We start from the raw sequence: 20,346 nt of genomic DNA, 5'->3' as shown, positions 1-20,346 counted from the left end.
TAGCTCGTTATAACATTTTCCCACATTATTGCAAATCTATTTTCAAGTTTCTGCAGAATTCTCCTTCTTGCTTGGTGGACAATTCCTCATTATATTTTTTTTTAAATAGGTCTGTATAAATTGTATATCATTTTATCACTGAGTGCTTTCCCTATTTCATGGATTGATTATTATGCACAAGCACAGCGATGTTAATGTTTGCAGAGCCGTCCACTTACACACTTGGTCATACTACTATATCCGACTACATACACTCATCCATCTTGTCTTCGCTATATTATATGGCATGATACACTAGGGCCGATTAAGGACTAACCTTTACCCAAAAATCAATTTGAAATTTCACCTTTTCTATCATACATTTAGGTAATTCTTGAGTTTTGAATTACAGATCAACCTAAGGTTGCAAGTAGAGGTCATATCGTGTCATGTTATCCAGTGAAAAGCTTCAAGGTAAATTTGAGAATCAGAATTCATTGCTGATGGAGCTGAAACACTGGCCCACAGGCATGGACATGTAATTTAAAGCACTGATGGACGGTCTGTAATTTAATTAGTTAAAACTGTGAATCTTTACACTGCTAGGTAGTACAGTAAACCCATTTAAATTCACCTGCATTGATTTACACAGAAATGCATTCCGTGAAAGCTTTTTAAATTATCAAATGCAATGGATATGTATATTTCTAAGTCTAGATAATGGAAATTATATTATTGCAAACAAAATACTAGCATCAGTTTTAAGTGGATCAAGTAAAACTGTCCAACTCTTTTTACCATATTTATATACATTTACATGTTGACCAGAAGGTTAGAAGTATCTGTGGCAGCTGTGATGGTGGATACCAATGGATTTCCACACCATGCTTACAGCAAACGGGGGCAGTTTACAATCAAAACACAATCATGGGATCATTTCTGATATAAATAAACCAATCAAAACACAATCTTGGGATAATTTCTGAAATAAATAAACCAACGCAAAACTGGGTTTGACCTTTCAGAACTAAACCCCCAAAGGAACATGAATAGCTGCTTAAAATAACTAGTTTTAAAATCCCATTTTAAAGTTCAAATATAATCCTGTGCATTACATCCTTTCTGTGATTAATACATTTTGCACTGTAGTTAAAAATGGGTTCATAATGTTGGGGAAAAAATGACTGCTTACATGTTAGCCACAAGGGACCTTTTTTAAGCAATCTTGATGCATGGGCGTCATCACTATGCAACAGGAAAATCCCAATCATTAATTTGCAGGGTTCTAAATTGAATACTTCCACCCTGATCCACTCTTCACTACAAGCCTGGGCTTCTGTGTATAAAGCCAACTCAGCACTGATTGGAATCAAATGAGGGCTATATACACCATCCATCCATTACCTACTTTATTGGACCGGTCGGGATTTCCCTTCCAAGTGAGGTCATAGCGTGGGAATCATCGTGCATGCGGCAAGTTGATGTACATGCGCTTGATGACTTGTGCTTGGATGACACTGGCCTTCACACTTCCTCATCAATTAGATTATAAAGTTTTTTTATTGATTTATTATTTGATTTGGAATGCAGAAGTGTGAGGTACCATCACTTGTTTGTCAACATTTATAAACCCTTTTTGGCTGTCATCTACATGTAGCTGCAGTAGATGGCAAACACCTTTACATGGCCAATTTTAAAAGCTTGCTTCATATAAAGCATTGCCTTATGCTTGGTTGATGAGATTTGCTACCACCTTTATTCTCTGAGGTTTTCCCTATTAATCAAGCTTAAAAATACCAACACTGAAAACCACAATTTGCTGACTTACTTCAAAGAGTAATAATATCTTTCAAATGATTTGAGAATAGAAAAAGTTGAGAATGGTAGTATTTGCTGGAATATGATGGCAAAAAACATTATGTATTCCAAGGCTCTGTTGAAGACTCTAAATCACACTTACAAACCTTGTTCCTTTAACAACAATCCTCATGATTTTGCCAATTTGCTGAAGGAATCATTCTGGACATGGCTGCCTAAGGCTGCGATCACATAGAAGTATACTGTATACGGTATTCACTATATGCTCATTCGATCAGGCTGAGTTCACATAGTCTACTCCTACGGTGAACTCAGCCTGATCGAATGAGCATACGTCGTATAGTGAATACCGTATACTTCTATGTGATCACAGCCTAATCACTACCATAATTGGTTTCTTCTAAAGTGGTACTTTGGCTAAGGAACAATCAATACATGAATGTATACTTACCCGCGTTGCCACCAAAAATCAATAAAATAGAATAAACAAACTAACAAGTAAACAAACTAACAAGTAAACAAACAAGCAAACACATAACATACAAACCCATATTTTCTCCTATGCTTACCTTTGAGAGCAATAACTTTACTGGTGGGGTTCATGATGGCCGAGTCTGCAGAGATTGGTCTTCTGATGGGGTTGGCGGAATCTGCCAGGTCAATGATGACCACTTGTGCTTGGTCTCCCACCTTCTCCCTGATGCAGATGAACTTATCTGACTCCATGGTCAGGGTACTGAAGCCTATGTTGGCAGCATTGATGCCAAGATTTTGGAGCTGTTGAATTAAGCGAGAAAATTAATGAAAGAAGTTATTACGTGAAACAAGACAATGTTTTGATGTCAGAAAATGATTACTTTTTAAGATGTGTAAGGAATTAAATATGCTTCAACTCTGGAAAGGTAGAAAATGCAGTTTTGAGAAGGTCAAGAACTGTTAGAATATAAAACCTGGAGCAAAATGATCATCTTTTAAAATCAATGAAATATGCATGATGCATTACAGCATTGATCTAGGTCATTCAGTTCTGATTTTTTCACATATTCTTTACAGTACATACATGTATGCTAGAACAGTTTCACATTAGCTAATTGCATTTTAGGTAAACACATTAATTTACTATTATTCACCCAGTACAAAATATTTCACTTTTCAACATCTCTTACAAAATGCTACAATCTTGTCACTATAGAATTCAATTATTCTACCTCTTAAATATTTCTTTCCTCCATGGAGAGGTTCTCTATTTCTTTAGATGATATGCAAATGAGTTGAATCATGCCAGATTAGCAAAATGCATACCATGGGAATCAATATTTTCACCTCATGTATATTTTTACCAAACGTTACTTCGAGAATACAATGCAACTCTAATAAATCCAATGTTATTTGTGTATATGTGTGCGTGGGGGTGTGTTAATTATGTGTATCAGTCATTCAAGGCCACTTTTAAATAGTCTAAAAATAATTCACAATTAAATTTTGCACAGTTGAATTTTTCTGCAATTAAATCATCTGATAAATGATTGCCTTACTCCAATCTGCTTACCTACAGATTTGCATTTTGCTGCGTCTGATGATGAACTGACCAGTCAGGGTGATTAGTAACTGATCGAGTATTGGCATCAGGAAGGGTACTCTGATGGGTATTGCACTGTTATACATTTCTTACAATAATTTTGTAATAATAATAGCGTTTCATAAAGCTCAACTGCATAATGTATTACATATTGGTCAACTTTAAAATTGGATCGGTTGAGCCCATATTTATTGGTCTCACTATGAGTCCAATATTTTACAACTCATAGCGAGACCAATAAATATTGGGCGTAAAGTAGGCCTGCTAAGAATACGCGATTTTGGAGGCCATTTTTTTTTGCGATTTTTAATTTGTTTTTCGCGGATTTGGAGAGTCCCTGGACCTAACATCAAGTGCTACCATCATTTTAAAAAAAATATAAAAATTTTTTAAAAAATTAAAAAATATAAAAAATAAAAAATTGCTTAAAAAAAAAATATTTTGCAGATTTAGAGAGTCCCTTGACCTAGAGTGAAGTACTGCAATCATTTGTGGTTGATTAAAAAAAATTTGGAAAAAAGTTACCAAAAAATTTTTGTATCCAAAGTTTGTATCCAAATGGGACTAATTTGTAACTTGTGTTCACTGCATAGTCTATTGAAGATATAAAAATGCATTGGGTTTGTACACAAGTCTATATCTTAAATAGATTTTGAAGTGAACACAAGTTACAAATTGGTCCCATTTGGATACAAACTTGTAATTTTTTGTAACTTTTTTCCAATTTAAAAAAAAATAAAAAATTTTTAATGATGGTAGCACTTGATGTTAACTCTCCAAATCCGCCAAAAAAATTAATTAAAAATCGCAAAAAACAAAAAACAAAAAAACAACGCAAATTGCGGCACAAATAACGCAATTGCGTATTCTTAGCAGCCCTAGCGTAAAGCATCCAATTTTATCATTATTATGTTTTGGATCCAATATTATCACAACTTGGATCCATCAAAACATAATAATGATAACATTTGGTGCTTTTCTTGGTTGTGTACTACATGTACACAATTCTTTGTACTGTAGGCATGATATGGGAAAATACTTCAAGATGTGACATATCTATTCAAGGCATTAGAAAGAGGGGTATCTTTAGGGTGTCCAAAATGGTCAAAAATACCCTATTCTACAAAATCAGGATGTCCACTTCCTATTCACTCCAGTATAAAAATCATAATGTTAGGGTGTCCAAATTGAAAACAGGGTGTCCAAATGACACCTGGACACCCCTCTGGCTAATGCTTTGTCTCTATTACCTTCACAGCCATTATTGAAAATTATGCCCTGTGATTTGTCAAAATGCATCACATGAAAGCACATAATTGAAATGTGTTCTGATTGTTACATTGTGTAATGCAGTGAAGTGTGTACATTATATGCAGAACAACATGCAAAGGTTATGCCTACAATGCGTGATGCCACTTGCACAGTGGATACGCTTACGCACTTTACCTTGTTATAAACTCAAATATTTGGGAAATAAAGTGACATTTTCTCTTTAAATTGCACTATTTTTGCAGCAACAGATATAAAAGATAGGGCATTACCCTTTATTTCTTAATGAAATAAGTCCCAGGCTTGCCACATGGCTAAACACAAAGGAAATCAGTGAATCTATGGATGATATGAGCAGGTGCTTTACCATCCCATCAGCACATGAATACAGTCCTGAGCATCTCTCACTCATCAATATTAATCTTGAACAGAAGCCACAGGATCAGGCATATTATATACAATGTATAGATATGAACTGTAAAAATTGTCCACATTTTTAAAAATTTCTGTATATTTAATAAACAATTAAATTTTTTTTAGTACGGTAGATTATTATTCCATAAATGTACACAACTTTAATTAAGAAATAACTGTGGGTAGTGCAGGAATACAAATGTCACATGGCAATAAACCTCTCGCCCACCGGATTGTAATTAAAATGTTCATTTCAAACGCTATATTTATCACAGACTGTCAGTCACACAACACTCTGTCGGGATGGTCATGACTGGTGTGTTTGCTCTAATAGAACATCAATAATTACAACTGACTGGCTAAGACTTGTAATTATTGATGAGATGGATGGAATATAAAGCTGTTCTCATTTTAGCAATCACTTCTATTACCCAGCTATGTGAGCAAGACATGTTCAATTCAATTTATTAATCAATGCTCAATAATCAGGTGGTTCTGAAATCAATAACTTTAAATCATATTTCTACACATTTTTGAAGTCATTTTTAAAATGATGGCAACAGACAATTATCATAACCTTGGATCTGAATCTGATTTCTGAGGCAAGGGCAGGAAAAATAATAACCGAAGACAATTGCATTGGGTGCCCCATGCCTTTGCCTTGGTGCCCCTCAAAATGTGTAACTTCAGATGTATTCTTTATGTGATTGCCTTGGTGCCCTAGCACGCCTTAGCAGAATTGCCTGGCTACCCTCACGCATGCCAAAATGAACCTTTTTCCCTGCAAGGGTGTTCAAAAATATTAGCACCCCCCATTATGATAGGTAATCATACAACGTCATTGTCAATTGTCATTTTGCACCTACGTCTCTTTCATTATTATGAAGTTGTTACGTTAATGTTATTACATGTAGTTTGTTTTTCTCTTGATGATATTATATTTTATTACAGAAATTGGGAATATTGCTTGAGAAATTTTAGCAAAAATAAGGTTCTTAATATCATCCATTAAACTTATTGAACACAAACCAGCATGATCTATCAAAAATGGTTCGCCCCTGCCCTGCAGACTGAGCAAACAAAAACTATGAACAAGAAGAATACAGGTAAAGTAATGTATTATAAATTAAGTAAACCAAATTAAATCGAAAAGCAGTGAAGAAATCAAGCTCAGAATCATAAAACCTATACACATGTGTTTTACATTTTTCTAACCAGACAGCACACTCATTGAAACATTATCAAACAGAATGTGAAGCAGCAGTAGTGCTGTGCCGGCAAAATGTTTCTCTTAAAATTATGCTCGATTGTTTTTGACACTAGAAAATATATTGTCAAAGTTAATGATCACATTTCCAATAGAATTGTGTGCAGAGCATGTTAAAAAAAGACTTTTTTCCACCTTGATATACCTTTACTAGATCATTTATCTGCAAGTGATATGAAATAATATGTAAACCAAAACTAAAAGCATTAAATGTGTATATGTCTGTAATATGAGAAAAAATTACATTTGAAATATGCCCTTATAAAAAGTCAAAGAATTTTTTTCTTGAATATACTGTGTACACAGTAGGTTGTCCAAATATATTGGCACAGAAAAACTATCGCCGGAGATTTCTTCGTATATATTTTTGCCTTACAGGATATAATCAAAGGTTGGGCATGAAATAAAACCCAGTGAAACTAGTTTAAATAAAATAGATTTCATCTTGAATCTTGTGTTTGGGCTATTAAAATAACTATATTTGCAAACCATGCAGGGTCTGTGTTCACACTAAACCTGGAAAATGTATAAGGCCAGAATCACTGAAAATTTACCACAGCAAAAAAAAACAAAAACAAAAAAAACTGCTATAGATACGAGTAGTTACAAATAGCTAAATTGTAAACTTATTAGTTTCAACCTGGAGTGGAATTCAACCTTCAAAATGTTGCAGTTGTTGGGCTCTCACAAAAAATTGGAAATATTACTTGGTAATCCTTTGAACGATTTCCAACTATTTACAAAATATGTAATAATCAGATCAGGCATTCATGTTTTATGATGAAAATATGAAAAGAGTTGTCCAATTTCTTTTTTCTTTTTAATGCCCTTTCTGACAAACTGTAGTACTAATCATTTTGTGTAGCTGTAACCATGGTCTCCTCGTACTGGATATCTCAATGTTTTGCCAAGCTTCAAGGCATTTGTTGAATTGATCTCAAACTTGAGTTTACTACAACTGTATTTCATGCTGCCTGGCTTTATCATTATGCATTGAATAGTCAGGATAGTAACATGTGTAAGGTTTTGATCTTAGTACAAGTTTAATCCCAAGTGTGTAGGGTGACGTACCATGCACTGCCACTGTAAAGTGCATCTTCTATTTATTTACCAATTCTGCATATCACTGTGCATATAGCACATGCCAAGCTGTAAATAGGATGCTCAGGTGATTTCATAACATGGGGGTGTAATACATTCAACCATATCCTAGAGCATGATTAAAGTGAAAAATATGCAGTACATTATGCATGCAGTATATTTTAAATTCATTTGACAATTATTATTCACTTAGTACTAGTACTGTAACATGTAGGCTACATGACTGCAATGTATCTGGAAAAGATTAAGCTTGTACAAAAAACATTTGTAGTTTAGTTGAGCAACAGAAAATTACTTGAATTTTATTTAATTACAGTAACTAAATTTATTGTGTCTATTTAGTAATGATCAATTTCAGTAAGTCCTACTATTATCCAATCCAATGTTACCACTACATTAGTATTTGGCAAAATGAGTTCTGTACACTGATGCAATATGTACTTCAAATCTGCTACATGTATGAATTAACTCACTGCTTATAAGCAACCTTATTTTTTTCCAATTTTAATGCAATCTATGGAGAGGATGGCCATAAATTTAAAATTAATTGATTAACATTTCATTCATGAATTGTCCATGAAAATAGCATGCACCATCTATACACACACACACCCCCACCCACACCCACACACATGCCAATATTTAACTGTACGGGCAGGTCATTGTACACAGCTAGAGAACAATATTTAGTATTTGACATCACTGGCAGGCAGGCAACTACGTCATAAGCCAGTGTAGCAGCATCACAAGCTCACCCTAGAGGCAATGCAATTTCAACGTACAAGCAACTGTTATGCATTAAGATGCCATAATGCAGCAAAGTGTACAAATCGTATTGTTGATTTGTGCACAGAGAATATATTTTAGATTATCTCAATTACGTAATACGACTATTGGAAGCTACAAACAAATGGCCAGAACAACAAAATCTCTGAAATAAAATGAAACATGTGGTATGAGGGGAGGGGGGAAAGTGTAGCATTGCTTTTCACATTACTGTTTGTGATAACACTGCTTTTAGAAAGATTGGTGGTTTGATTGTAACACAATGATGTTTTGTACCTCATCCAAACATTCTTATAAGTGTTGAGTTAAATAATTTTATTGCTCCTGCCATTTGGTTTAGGGAAGCAAAATATGTATCTCACAGTGGATATTAGTAGGGCTGTCATCGACACGGCTGTTATTGACAAAGCAATTTTCCCGATTGTCCACAAGCATGAACCAATTATTGACAAAACACAAGTCATTATTTATCAAGTGGTGCAGATCATCTTTCCATTACTATCCCAATATTCTGATGCTGCATATATGGGATATTTGACTTTATTGACGTATTGCTTTGTCGACGTCGGATCTTGAGATTTGACAATTGTCGACAATGAAAGTACTTACTCGACAACAGCCCTAGTGGATAGAGCGATACAACTTCTGTGCTAACCATCAAACTACAATGTACTATGTTTTTGTTAATGTTGCTTCAACAAAATGTATTTCAGACCTAAAAAATCACTGAGGCTATGGGGAAAATATGAGCTACCAACTGAGACCCAAGTCTGCGTTTTGTATTTTAAGCAAGGGATGAGGCTATTAATCACTATAATCAGGTCATATCTTTAACCTGCCACATGTACATGTAGTACTCTTAACTGATCTTGTGATATTAAATTTGTATCTACATACTCCAAAATTCCAAGAAGTTTGCATACCTGTCATCTGACAATGACATCAAAGTCAAACACACCTTGTCCAAGGGCAATTTGCCAGCAATGATATCATGTGTTTATAATGCGATGATGCTCTTGGAACTCCCCAGGTTTTAACAATCCCTAAGGCCACTAACACAAGATCCACCATAGTTGGCAAATTTCCCTCCATGTATACAACATGTACTCGGTGCTATGTGTATAAGCATCTAGATTCTCCTTCCAGAATCTGTGGTGTAAGCCTGAAACACTTCTACATATTTTATCTGAAGATGGTGACTAGCATTTTGAGTATTTTTGATGAGTTATCTTTTTTCTAAAAATATTTGGAATGACTGTATTCTTGTTTCATAAAATATTTATGTTTCAAAACTTGAATTTTGAACATATTTACCAAATAAATCAAAACTCTCCATGGCTGGATATTGTATACAGGGACATCATACATGTACTGCACACAAAATTACTGACAACAATTGAACAAAAGACATTTCTTAAAAACACTAAAACCAAATGACAAAATCAATGGATGGAGAAATTTGTTCTGCATATTGATACCTCATTCGGCACAATGTACAACTTTATTTCACCAACCTACAGCAATTTGAATTTAGAGAACTTTTCAAAAAATGTCACAAGTTTACATTGACTTTTCCCTCAAAACACACAGATATTGAACACAGTGGAGTCAAGCTGCCCCGTAACAACAGGCAGCAGAAATCGCCCTGAAAGAGGAAATATCCAAATTTGTCACATTTGAAATTCAACCTCTTATCACTTTATTTTGTAATTTAGATTTAGTGTCTTTAAGGGGGTACTACACCCTTGGCCAATTTTGTGCCTATTTTTACATTTTTCTCAAAAATTACAGTGCATTGGTGACAAGTAAGATATGTATATTATAGGGGCAATGACTACAACTACTGCACTGAAAATTCAGCAACTCAAGACAAGTAGTTATGGCCACGCGTTTTGAACTCGCCACCCAAAAATGGTGGTTTTGTTACGCTTTTCCAAATCGAGACTCGTTCAAATTGTTATATCTCTGCTTAAACAAAAGGTATTGTAGTGTGTTTGGTGTCATTTTGTAGCTAAATGAGTGACCTAACAGACCTGCAAAGGAGAATTGTTTATCAGCTAAGATAGTGGAGTTATAATTTTTTGAGTTCAGAATGGCCGAGGTGGTTGTTGTGGCGGTGGCGGTTGTGGCGGTGGCGGTATGTACAAAGTCTATGAGAAATATAGATTTTGTGTGTGCACGTTGAATCAACTGATCATATCTTTGCATCCATATGGGCTACAGGCATGGTTAATAGCTCTTGTGAAAGGTTATTAATTATGCTAATTGTTTTTAATCATTTTGAACTCTTTATGATGTGTTTAGTCTATAAAATACAAACTTTTACGTTACAAAACTACCCGTTTTCATATTAAACACTGTAGTAAGCAATGCGGATGTCTTAAAAATCTAAAAGTTGCTGTAAATATTTAATAAGTTTATCCTATCATAGTCAAAGTATACATTTTCTGAGAGGAAATTTGATGAGGAATCTAAATATGGACTTACTTTTTCTGTATGGGTTAGGGGTAAAATGTTTCAGTTCAAAATATGTTGAATTGTAAAAAAATTTGAACATATTTTGGGACACCCTGTATTCTGAGATTACCAAACAGCTGTGATTTTTTTTCTTCCCCAGTCAGTAGGATCCCCCTAACCTCTAACCAAATCAATGTTGTTTACTTTCAGTTTATAACTGCAAGTTAGTAATAAGCAATGCATGAAGTGACCCATTTTTTATTTGGAATTTTTTTATTCCACCCTGTATAACTTCAAGGTCACCCTGTACAATGAGTTGAAATGTGTATATTTGAATTGCTTATGCCTTCAGCTTTTCAAAAATGTATACTTTTGCTAGTTTAGGGTTGATAGTTGTGTAGATATTCTAATTTGAAACTTGATTGGTGTAAAAATTCATAATATTTGTGATGTAACGCTAAGGGTGGCGAGTTCAAAACACACGGCCTTATTGATTTATTGATCAAATATTGGTTTTCCCTCATTTTTGACTGTAACTCCACAACTGTTGTCTGTGCTGAAAAAAAAATCCAGTGCAGTAGTTGTAGTCCTTGCCCCTATAATATACATACATTACTTGTCACCAATGCGCTTTAATTTGTGAGAAAAATGCAAAAATAGGCACAAAATTAGCCAGGGGTGTAGTACCCCCTTAAGAAATTGCTTTTGTTCGGATACTTTTTGTGCGCAGTAGAGATCAAATGGTAGGCTGAATTGTACCAGATGTACGTATGTACCTAGACCTACTTCCACCTAGTGAGTCACAACAAAACATTACAGATTATTTCTAACAATCTAAAATTCATCCACGTAATACTATATCAAAGACCATTCATGTGTCAATGAGGACTTTTTTCATTCAATGTTTTACCGCCTACATTATATGAACATATTTGATCAATTGAAATTCTGGACCATATCAATCTATTCAGTATTCAATGTATTATTCTGCAGGATGGACTTTGATACCAAACTCAAAAGTGCAAAAATGCTTGCAAATTCTTTATTTATTTCCCTCCAAAGGACCTGTAAATATTCTCCCTAAATTTTTATTTTAAAACACATAAAAAAGTCATTTGCAACTTTTGTTGCAGGCAGCAATGAAAAATTAAACAAAAATATTAAGAAATTTTCAAAAACCAGTATTCTAACAACCTGCTATTCATTGATGTACATGTAGCTGCCAAGTGCAAGATATAAATTTTTATTAAGCCGAAAGAAAAATGGTACATGTTACTTTTATGAATGGCACTGAGACAATAGGGTTGTAAAGTGGAAGCCAAACAGGAACCAGAAATGCCGGGCCATCTTCCAAATCACTTCCCATTTACTTTTATTTCAAGGCATTGAAATATCTTATCAATGGCTCATCAAATCCCAGGGTCTAATGATATCTCTGTGGTTTGGTTGCAGGCTACTTTAAAGCAAGGTTTGACCTATGATACACCTCTAACAGAATTGGAATGACCTGTTCTGTAACAGCCCTCCAAAGTAATCAGGAAGAGCTTAGATCTATCCTGTATTGTACAGGTTTATTTTGTAGACTAGAAAATGAAGGACATTTGTAAGCTTACATGTAAAATAATAAGTTCAGGTCAAAATACATGTACATGTAGGAGTGACTTGAGCAAGAGGGTAATGCAAACTATAAGCCTTAATGCTGAAATTTTGACTACTTCTGCATTGCAATTTAGGTCAAGACAAGTAAAATATGTTTGAAGTTCAAGGATGAGCTCAAATTATTAGAGGCACATCAAATAGTGGGCGAGGGGGCTACACTGTTACCAACTTGTATGTAACCGTACAATGTAGTGACATGATTGGTTACACAAAAATGCATGATAGCAGTTGAACTGGAGTAGCTATTGACAGGTTAAGGTCATTCCACTTTGTACAGGATCAAATTTGCTCAAATTGTGTTGAAAATCATACTTAGAATGTATCATACGGTTTCTAAAAATGTATAGTTTGATCTATCTACTATCTAGGACTGTAAAGTTATTACCAAAAAGATCAAAGGTCACATGTTGTGGCTCTATGGGGGTCAAAAATATAAAATTTTGACAAAAGAAGTGTCAAAATGTTTATTAAAAAATTGGGGGACAATTGCCAAAAACATTTTGTATCCAAAAGGGGCCTATATTCTAACTTGTGTTCACTTCATAATCTATTCAAGATAGAAAAGTGCATTGGTTTTGTACACATTTCTGTATCTTTTATAGATTCTGAAGTGACCATAAGTTATAATTACATCTGCCCCTTTTGGATACAAAATTGCAACTTTTTGGTGATTTTTCTTTAATTAAAAAAAAAATCAACCACAAATGATTGCAGCACTTGGCCTATGTCAAGGGACTCTCCAAATCCGCAACAACAACAACAACAACAACAACAACAACAACAACAACAACAACAACAACAAAATAAATAAATAAATACAAATTAAAAATAAAATTAGAAATTTAAATTTTCAAAATGTTTTTTTCCCCCAAATGTCAAAAATTTTATACATTTATACATTTGGAGCCAAAATATGCAATGTGCGCATCAAACGCAATAGTGTATTCTTAGCAGACCTACAATTACAATGTAAAGTCTGCACAAAAAGAAACTTAGCTGTTATAAATACGCCTATAGCTTCAGAACTAATATTTGTTTACACAATATTTTAACATAAAAAGGAGGAGGATTTATTTACGCGCAGTTTGATACCCCATTTGTTCAATTTTGTTCAATATTAAGAACCAAGCAACGTTTTGAAAGAAGAATACCCGAATTTAAAAGTTGCAGCTATTTGTATTGATTTGAAGTTAAGCGCGAAGATAATGGCGGATTTTACATGCCACATGCTTGTGTAATAACCATTGATGGCTGTAAACTGCAACTTTTAAATTTGGGCATTTTTCTTTAAAAGCTCTGCTGTGTTGTCAATATTGAACCGAACGGCATTGGACAAATGGGGTATCAAAATGCGTGTAAATAAATCATCCTTCTCACTATGTTGAAATATTGTGAAAACAATTCATAGTTCTGAATCTATAGCGCCATGCGTTTTGAGTTGGGCCAGTAAATAGGTGGAGATGTTACATGCGCGCGACATTTTAGGGTTCATCTTTTTAATTTTCTCAGTTAATATGCAGCCTATGTAGTTATATTTGGTGTCAAATTAAAGCTTGTGATGAGACCAATACAATAAACCTTAAAAAAGTTGTAAAAAGTTATTAACATTTGAATAATTTGCATCTAATTAGCATAATGTGCGGGTGGAGGAGGATCAGGAGGAGCAAATTTAATAAAAGTGACCCCAGGGGTCATATGATGCAAGAGGTCCATTTCTTTTTTCACATTTTTACAATTCACTTTAAACTGCATACTATAACACCATACAATCATATTCCAGGTAATTTAATTTGCTTTGAGAAGCAATTTTGCATATTTTATTTTCCGTTCGGGTTACACATTGAAGTCAATGGGAAAATATGCCTTGAAAGAGGCTGGCGCAAAATCATTTTAATTTTATTGAACCCTATGATGTAATGTATTTAAAGCTCTGACTGAGAGGAATTCAAATATGGAACTTTTAAATATGTGGGGTGAAGCTAACTTTTTTTTTAATTTGTCAAATTTTACATTTTTTCCCTAAAATACTTGGTATTTTCAGTTTCATAACTCCTTAGTGTTACACCTATGTCATTTTAAAGTGCATTTTTGGATTCCTTGGTTCATTTGCAGCCAGAAAATGTATACTTTTTTATATGTTGGGTATTATGTGAAAGATATATTCGTATCTAAACGAAAAACATGCAATTTTCATCTCGCGAAAACATGTAACGCATTACCGGCCCAACTCAAAACGCATGGCCATAGGCGTATTTATAACAGCTGAGTTTCTTTTTGTGCAGACTTTAGTATATAACCCTATGGGGTCATTTTAGGGGTCATTTTGAGGGTCAAAACATCAACACTATTTTTGGTATTCATGATTTATAGATTCAGCATGCCCAAATTACCTTGTTGGATTTGGACCTGGGAATCCAACAAGTTGCATAATCATGATAATTGGCTGGCTGAGTAGGCTGACTACAAATAATTAACATGTACTAGAACTATTTACAGCATCTGCAGGTTTGAAATTTTATTTATGATACATAATGATAAAACACTCATTCATAGCATTGTAAGCTTGGCCTACATAAATCACTGTGGGCAAAAGCTGTTGAAATAAGTTTGCCTTTCTGGGAACTATTAACGCGGCTGTGTACTCTAGACATTGTTTCTTTCGCGAAATTGAGTTTTTTTGATATGTTTGTACTTTGTTATGTTTTTTTATAAATACAAGGAATGAAAATCCAGATTTGTAAACTCCAAACGCAATATTTGAAGGATTTTATTTCACTATTCCACTCGTGTTTGAAATTGAAAAGGAAAGAAAATCTGTGTTGTACCAGCAGGTTACACGCGCGCAACAACGCATCGCGTTGCGTATCGCGCAATTTGTTAACGCACAAATACGCTACACATATCTATACGCATCTTATGGAAGCACTGATTTCACAAAAACCTAGTGGTCAAATGGCTCCGTTTTAGCTGATAAAATGTGGGTTTTTTCAAGTTCTTTCCCCGATTTAAACATCAAGTTATGAATAGATTTCGCTCAAACTTCTCAAGGGGCCATGGATTTACCAGATGTTCATGTAATGTAAGGTAGAAAAACAAAAACTGCCGCATTCTCCTGTGAGATTCGATGAAAGTACAAAATGTGACCACTTTAATCTTCTACGGCCTTTATTGCAATGTTCATTTTCTCGGTAAAATGACGATTTAGGTACACGATAACTCAATAAATACAGCATCTATAGGTAAGCAAATATGATCATCGTAAGAAGCATGATCGACTCAAGAAACAGTTTTCCCATTTTTTTATATTTTGGTCTATTTCCTATTTTAGACATCATTTTGTGCAAATAGGCGTTTGTGAATTTTAAAAAGTTCATTTTGATGCCTTATATGGTCAATATCTCAAAAAATAAGGCCAATATCAAAAAACTAAAAAAACCGTTTTTGGAATGGAGCCTCAAAATTGAGCTAAAAACAAAATAAAATATTTTGGAAAGAGTGTTTTTTTGTTATGATGTACCTACCAAATATTGCCAAAAACTCACTTTTTTGTGATTTTCTTCAAAATTGTTGTTTTTACCGCAAATCTGTATTTATATTAAGATTTATTGATGTCTCGCCTTCATAAAAATGTATACTTTTATATGTCTTGCGCGAATAATTACAAAGTTATTGCACTTTTACTACATGCATGTCTGAGAGTACACAGCTGCCAAATGTTCATGTTTGTTTTTACTAATACTAGGGTTTTTAAAGCTTCCCAATGCTACAAAAATTAAGTCAGATGTGGACATTTGTGCCTTAAAAAAACCAATTCAGCAATTTTGGTGAAAATTGCATTTCACAAGTTATCTTTATTTATTTTCTACCACTTATGAATTTCTGCCACTTCTCTCCAGTCTCTCTATCTTGTTTGTTTGAGGAGACCCTTGAAGCCCCCCTCCCGCTTTATGAGTGATATGTATTAGGCCTGCCGCCTGGCATTTTGGGGTAATTTTGTGCCCGGGTACACAGCGCATTTTTCGGGCGGGTAACCGCGTACCCGAAATTGCAACAAAAAAATTTTATTTATTTTTTCGGTTTTGTAGTGTCCCTGGACCTAAACCTAAATGCTAGGATCATTCATGGTTGACCTAAAAAAAAAAAAAAAATGCACGGTGTTTTGTGTTTACAGTCTACATTTGTGATACCAATTTTGGTAAGCTGCAGTTCGGTGATTTACACTATTATTTCACAAATTTTATCAAGTGCAGTGTGTACACTACCAGTACCAACATGAACATGCTTGAACCTGGCTTGAACCTGTTTCCAGTAACAGGATTCCTGAGTGACAGGAAGTTTTGGTTTTTGGATAAAGCATCTCATTTTACAAACAATATTTTGACTTCCATACATTTTACATACAGTGCGCAAAAGAATTAAGTACCAGTTTTTTGGCAGTTATGTTCACCCCAGCTGCAGTCTGTGGCCCTCACAGACTTAACGAGCGCGAGGCGTTCAACCGAAGCGCTTTAGCGCGAGTGCTAGTTCACCCCTGTACAGTGTTCGAAATATGCCTCAAAAAGTTACAGGCCCGCCGGGCTTGACCTTAAAAAGTTACCGCCAGCCGTGCCCGGCAACTAGATGCCAGTCAGAAAAGTTACCGCCAGGCCAAAAGTTACAGGCCAATGGCGGCTGACCGACCCTATTTCAACACTACCCCTGTATATCCTAAACAAAGACAGATATGCCATATAAATGCTTATAATTGCAATTTTTATTATTATTATTTTGATTTTGATGTTCTTTTAATAAGAATCACAAAATGTTCTGGTATGAACGGGGTTCATTAAATGTATTTTCATGACTAAATGGTTGTTTAAATGCCCGCCCCTCGGGCATAAATTAGGGGTTCATTCATAGAATTGAGGGCATGATCGATCCGCCTCAGGCATAAACAATGATCATGCCCTCAATTCTATGAATGCACCCCGTTCATACATTCCCAAACATTCAGTGATTGTTTTTCATCAAATAATAACAAAAAATAATGTGTAAGATTCTTAAAAACGCGATTTTCCTGCCTTTTTCCATACCGAAATCGTCACGCTGTAGTCGGACATGAACGTTGTTTATGCCAGGCTCTCGACCAATCATGTGGCGCCGATATAGCACAAATGTATGAACAACCGTTCATACATACATGCTATGTAACGGCGCGTGATTGATCGAGAGCCGGCATAAACAGCGTTATGCCGATGGCCCGGATGTGCGATCACGGGGTAGGGAAAAACGAAGGAAATTTACGGTTTTAATGATGTTACTTGGCATTTTTGTTATTATTTTGATGAAATAAGAAGCACAAAATGTTCTGGTATGTATGAGCAGGGTTCATTCATATATTTTTCATGACTAAGCGGTTGTTTATGCCCTCGGGCATAGCGGCCCTCGGGCATAAACAACCGCTTAGTCATGAAAATATATGAATGAACCCCTAATTTAGTCACGAAAATATGTATGAACAACCGTTTAGTCACGAAAATATGAATGAACCCCCTAATTAAATCTCAGCTAAGGGAGCGATCGTTATTGGCAGGGGGGGAATGGGTAAATTTAGGGGGGAACACAAAATTTTTGTGTGGTCTTGAGGGGGGAACCTGAAATTTTAGTTGAACCAGGATGGGGATTGTTAAATTTTAAATGGAGAAAATTGGGAAAACAAGGGGAGCGCTTGAACATTTTGAGCGGACGCGAGGGGGAACACGAAATTTGTTGTCGATATTTTTGCCAAAACACCCATTCCCCCCCCTGCCGTAAATAACGATCGGTCCCTAAGTCCCCACTATTGCCCAGATCCTGGGGGCAGGGATTGCAAATGACAGGTGCATTTAAGTCTAGACTACATTATGTATACTATGTGTGTGTGTGGTGACGAAACTTGGACATAGTCATGGACTCTACTTCCTGTATAAAATCCGAGACAAATATACCAGGCGTAAATATTTGGCAAACTTGTTGCAAGGTCCATAAGTACTACTTGTAGTAAGGATGTTCATAAAATTTTGAAGTTCAATATTTTTAGCGGAAAGTTCTTTCATTGGAAAGAGAATCAAATTACCTAAACAATAAGGTGTCAATCAGGTTTTCTAGAATAGAAAAATAGTGTCACCAAATTGCCCAAAATTTTGTGTGTGAAGTTGTGACAGCAGGCACATGCACAATGTACACTACTGTAGGCCTACTGTATGTGACCCCAGATGACCTCCTATTCTTTACTGTAAGAAAGATGTTTTGGATGGTCTTGATTTACACACAAAGTGCCGACTTGGTGGAACATAGATTGCACTATGTGATAGTTTATGAATCCAGTATTATGCCAATGGTACCAACAAGGTCCAACATATGTAGTCAACATCACATAAAGTTAGGTTTTGGTTGTCAAAAATTCATTTTTACTAGTGATTTTCCCCATTGAGTACCACAGTAAAGCCATTTTTGGACCGTACATATGCACATTCCACTTCCTATGGACGAATAGCGCCACCAATAGTGTGTGATGAGAGCCTGCCTACCATTAGTACTCTGGATCATAGTGCCAACTGCCAAGCCTCAATGAATACAAAACTACACTGTGTTTCAGAGAAGAACGGCAGTCCCTTGCTCAGATTGATTGAAGCGAAGCGTCCTGTGTTATGAGCGACATACGCGAGCTTTGTGTTCCTTCCAAGTTCAAGGGAGCTGATCTGCGCCGACCAACGTTTTGACGCACAATCAGATTATCGGTCTGTTGCTATGATTGTCAGACGATTGATTCAGTTGATCAGAAACAGAACCCCACCTCAAAATGTAAGCAACTGCCGTTCTTCTCTGACAAAAACTGTAGTTATTTAAATTTTAACAAATTTATGTTTTGCAGATTTCCTTTTACAAAATTAAGCGTACCGGTACTCTTAACTATCCAGCGTCACTGACAGTGTGCATTATTTTGCACAAGGTCTCATGCACACGCTTGACATTGCGCATATAACGTGAGGGTTAACGCTTAAAACATGTAAAAGGGATCATGCAAAAGACGACTGAAAACAGATTGATGGTTCGACTGCAGTGTCAGTACATGTTCGTTTCCCGGGGTTAGTTTATGATTTTGTTAAAAATATACTGCAGCATAAAAAAGGATTGCCTATATTACTACATTCTGCATTACATCGACTTATTGTGTGGATGGGTGGCATGTACAGGTGAATGCTTGAATGGTCATGATTGTCCTGCATACCTTCCAATCATTCACCTGCTGAAAATCAGACACACTGTCCTCTGTCTCTGATTGAACTTCAAGTTCAACTAGACCAAATACCCCACATGCATTTACCATCCATTTTAAACATCATGACATGATACTTAATAATGCTTATAATGACAAGATTGCAATAGGCCTTTAATTTTGAACTGCAAATGCCACGTGTTATATAAATAAGGGGTGTTTCTGCAGTTTAGTACACCGGCATTGGACCCAATGTCGGCGGCCATTTTAACCGGAGAGGGCGTGTATGACACACGCTCACGGGACTGATTCTACAATGAAAACCATCTCATTTATACCTACCTGTAAATGCTCCTGAAAGCGGATCGGCAAATTTGCTGCCATGATGATTTACTACGATATTTCCTCTAATACAATATGTCCTAGTTCGTGTGATTTATCTACGGTGAGTGTGTTGTTCAGAGCACTGGAGTCAACGTGACTCAGAAAATGCGGCCCACTGTGGCCGACATGAAGCAGAGAGGATGATAAGTAGTTCCGGCTATCAGTCAATCAATTTCCTGCGCCCCCTCAATTTTAGCATAATTTATATTTCCATATGCTATAAGATTGATGATTTAATTGATAGCCTAAATGTCATAATTCATTCCGATTTTCACTGGCAAAACATTTTGGGGCATTCTTCTTTTCATAAAAATCTTTAGCCATAGTGAGAGAACTATTTTAAATGTGTAAAAAAACAGTAAATCGGTTTGCCACGATTCGACCTCGTCATCATGC

The 20,346-nt window shown here is 35.5% G+C and overlaps 1 protein-coding gene across 1 annotated transcript in view; it reads right to left on the bottom strand.

Annotated features, from left to right (window-relative positions):
• LOC140152783 (clathrin heavy chain 1-like) overlaps positions 1 to 20,103 on the bottom strand; it is a 54,925-nt gene extending 34,822 nt beyond the window's left edge. The window contains 2 exon segments of the mRNA XM_072175279.1: positions 2,367 to 2,574; positions 19,909 to 20,103. Of these exon segments, the coding sequence (XP_072031380.1) occupies positions 2,367 to 2,574; positions 19,909 to 19,950 (250 nt within the window). The 5' untranslated portion in view covers positions 19,951 to 20,103.
• Between the last annotated feature and the right edge of the window lie 243 nt (positions 20,104 to 20,346).

The sequence above is a fragment of the Amphiura filiformis genome, chromosome 1, assembly GCF_039555335.1.
Source record: "Amphiura filiformis chromosome 1, Afil_fr2py, whole genome shotgun sequence".
Lineage (NCBI taxonomy): Eukaryota > Metazoa > Echinodermata > Ophiuroidea > Amphilepidida > Amphiuridae > Amphiura > Amphiura filiformis.
Note: the sequence above shows the minus strand (reverse complement) of the source record. Positions and strands in the feature narration are given on the sequence as shown.